Source organism: Aptenodytes forsteri, unplaced genomic scaffold, assembly GCF_000699145.1.
Source record: "Aptenodytes forsteri isolate BGI_AS27 unplaced genomic scaffold, ASM69914v1 Scaffold455, whole genome shotgun sequence".
NCBI classification, from domain to species: domain Eukaryota; kingdom Metazoa; phylum Chordata; class Aves; order Sphenisciformes; family Spheniscidae; genus Aptenodytes; species Aptenodytes forsteri.
In genome coordinates this window covers 130778-132620 of record NW_008795914.1, presented here as the reverse complement: position 1 = coordinate 132620, position 1843 = coordinate 130778, and the positions used below count along the sequence as shown (strand labels likewise).

Here is a 1843-nt window from a genome sequence, read left to right as displayed (position 1 = left end):
CGGGGCCGGGCCGGGCCGACCCGGCACCGGGGCTGCTCCGCCGCCGCCAATGAGGCGCGGAGGGACGGCGGCGATCGGCTCGGCTTGGCACGGCACGGAATGGCACGGCTCAGCTTGGCTCAGCTAGGCACGGCACAGTTAGGCACAGGATGGCACAGCTCAATTTGGCATGGCTCAGCTCGGTTAGGCTCAGCACAGCATGGCACAGCTTGGCTTGGCACAGCTCAGCTCAGCCCAGTTCAGCACAGCCACAGCACAGCTCAGCTCGGCACGACTCAGCTCAACACGGCATGGCACGGCTCAGCACAGCTCATGCACAGCTTGGCACAGCTCAGCTCATGGCATGGCTCAGCACACAATGGCACAGCACAGCACCGTGCTACTCAGCTCAGCTTGGCACAGCACGGCTCAGCCCAGGGACCTGTACTGAGCTGCTTGGCTCAGCTTGGCACAGCCCAGACAGCATGGTTTGACTCAGTCCAGCTCAGCCCAGCATGGCATGACATGGAGGGCTGGCACAATTCAGTTCAGCACAGCACAGCTCAGCCTGGCACAATTTGGCTCAGCTCAGTATGGGATGGCAAGGGGGCCAGCTTGGGTTGGCTCACCCAGCATGGCTCGGCCTGGCATGGTTCAGTACAGCTCAGTGGGGTTGGCATGTTCTGGCTTAGCTCAGCTCAGCATGGCACAACACGGGGCTGGCATGGTTCAGTTCAGTACAGCGTGGCATGGCCAGTGGCCTGACCTGGTTTGGCTCCACTTGGCCTGGCCCGGTTTTGCTCGATGGAATTCAGCTCGGACTGACATGGACAAGCAGGGCTGGCACAGTTCGGCTCAGCACGACCTGGTTTGTCCCAGCACAGTATTGTGCCACCAGGGACCAGCACTATTTGGGCCCGCTCAGCACAGCTCAGCCTGGCATGGCACGGCTCAGCTTGGCACAGCTCAGCCCAGCACAGTGGCGCAGTGTGGCTGGCAGTTTGGCAGCATTCATGCGGGTGCAAGGGGGTGCCTGCTTGGGTGGCAGTGGGGTGATGCAGCACCTGCCACAGCTCCCCAGGGCAGAAGGCTCCCTGCAGCACCCCACCCCATCAATCACACTGGCGCCCTGAGCTCCACTGCCTGTGAGCGAGCACACGCTGCTGGCTCCTGTCTGGCCTGCCCATTCCAGCCCCCACCCTGTCCTGCCGGGCACCCTGGGGCATGCACGGCAGTATGGCCATGCTTCACCTCCGCCTTTCTCCCCCAGGTCCAGGAGGGGCTGCTGTGCCCCTTGGGGGAAACTGAGGCAGGGGAAGGAGGTGGCGGGCAGCAGCTGGGGGTGGTGGGAGTGGATCGGCGCTGGTTCTCGGGGGAGCCTGCAAGTCCCGCTCCTCCCCTTCCCGCCCGGGGCCCAGCTCTTACTCATCTCCTTCCCAGACAGCACAGCTGGCCCGGAAAGCTCTGCCCTGCCAGCAACACCCGCGGCCCCCTGGCTGCCTGCAGGGTGGGCAGGCGCAGCGCCACAGCCAGGAGGGTGGGCTTGTTGTGCCAGGCTGGCGAGCTACCCCTGGGCTTGCTCAGCCCTAGCACAGGAAGGGTCCCTCGAGTTTTTCTGGGCAGCCGCTGTCCACCGGCGCCTGCCTTGAACCCTGCCTGTGCCCTGCCCAGCCCAGCTGCAGGCAGCCCAGTACATGTGCCCTGTCCTTGCACCAGAAGGTCCCAGGGCATGGGGACAGGGCGGTCCCCAGGCTGTTTTTGGCACTGGAGCCCACCCAGCAACAATGCACGGCCCCCCTCGCATGCCCTTGACATGTCCACCCCTGGCCCGACTCTCCTGCTCTCCCCCATGGCCTTGCCGCCC

The 1843-nt window shown here is 64.9% G+C and overlaps 1 protein-coding gene across 1 annotated transcript in view; it reads left to right on the top strand.

Annotated features, from left to right (window-relative positions):
* The first annotated feature begins 805 nt into the window (after positions 1-805).
* Positions 806-1843, top strand: part of LOC103903410 (bone morphogenetic protein 15) — a 5741-nt gene continuing 4703 nt past the window's right edge. The window contains exons 1-3 of the mRNA XM_009284604.1: positions 806-847; positions 1250-1360; positions 1420-1516. Coding sequence (XP_009282879.1) covers positions 806-847; positions 1250-1360; positions 1420-1516 — 250 coding nt within the window. The remainder of the gene's footprint in view (positions 848-1249; positions 1361-1419; positions 1517-1843) is intronic.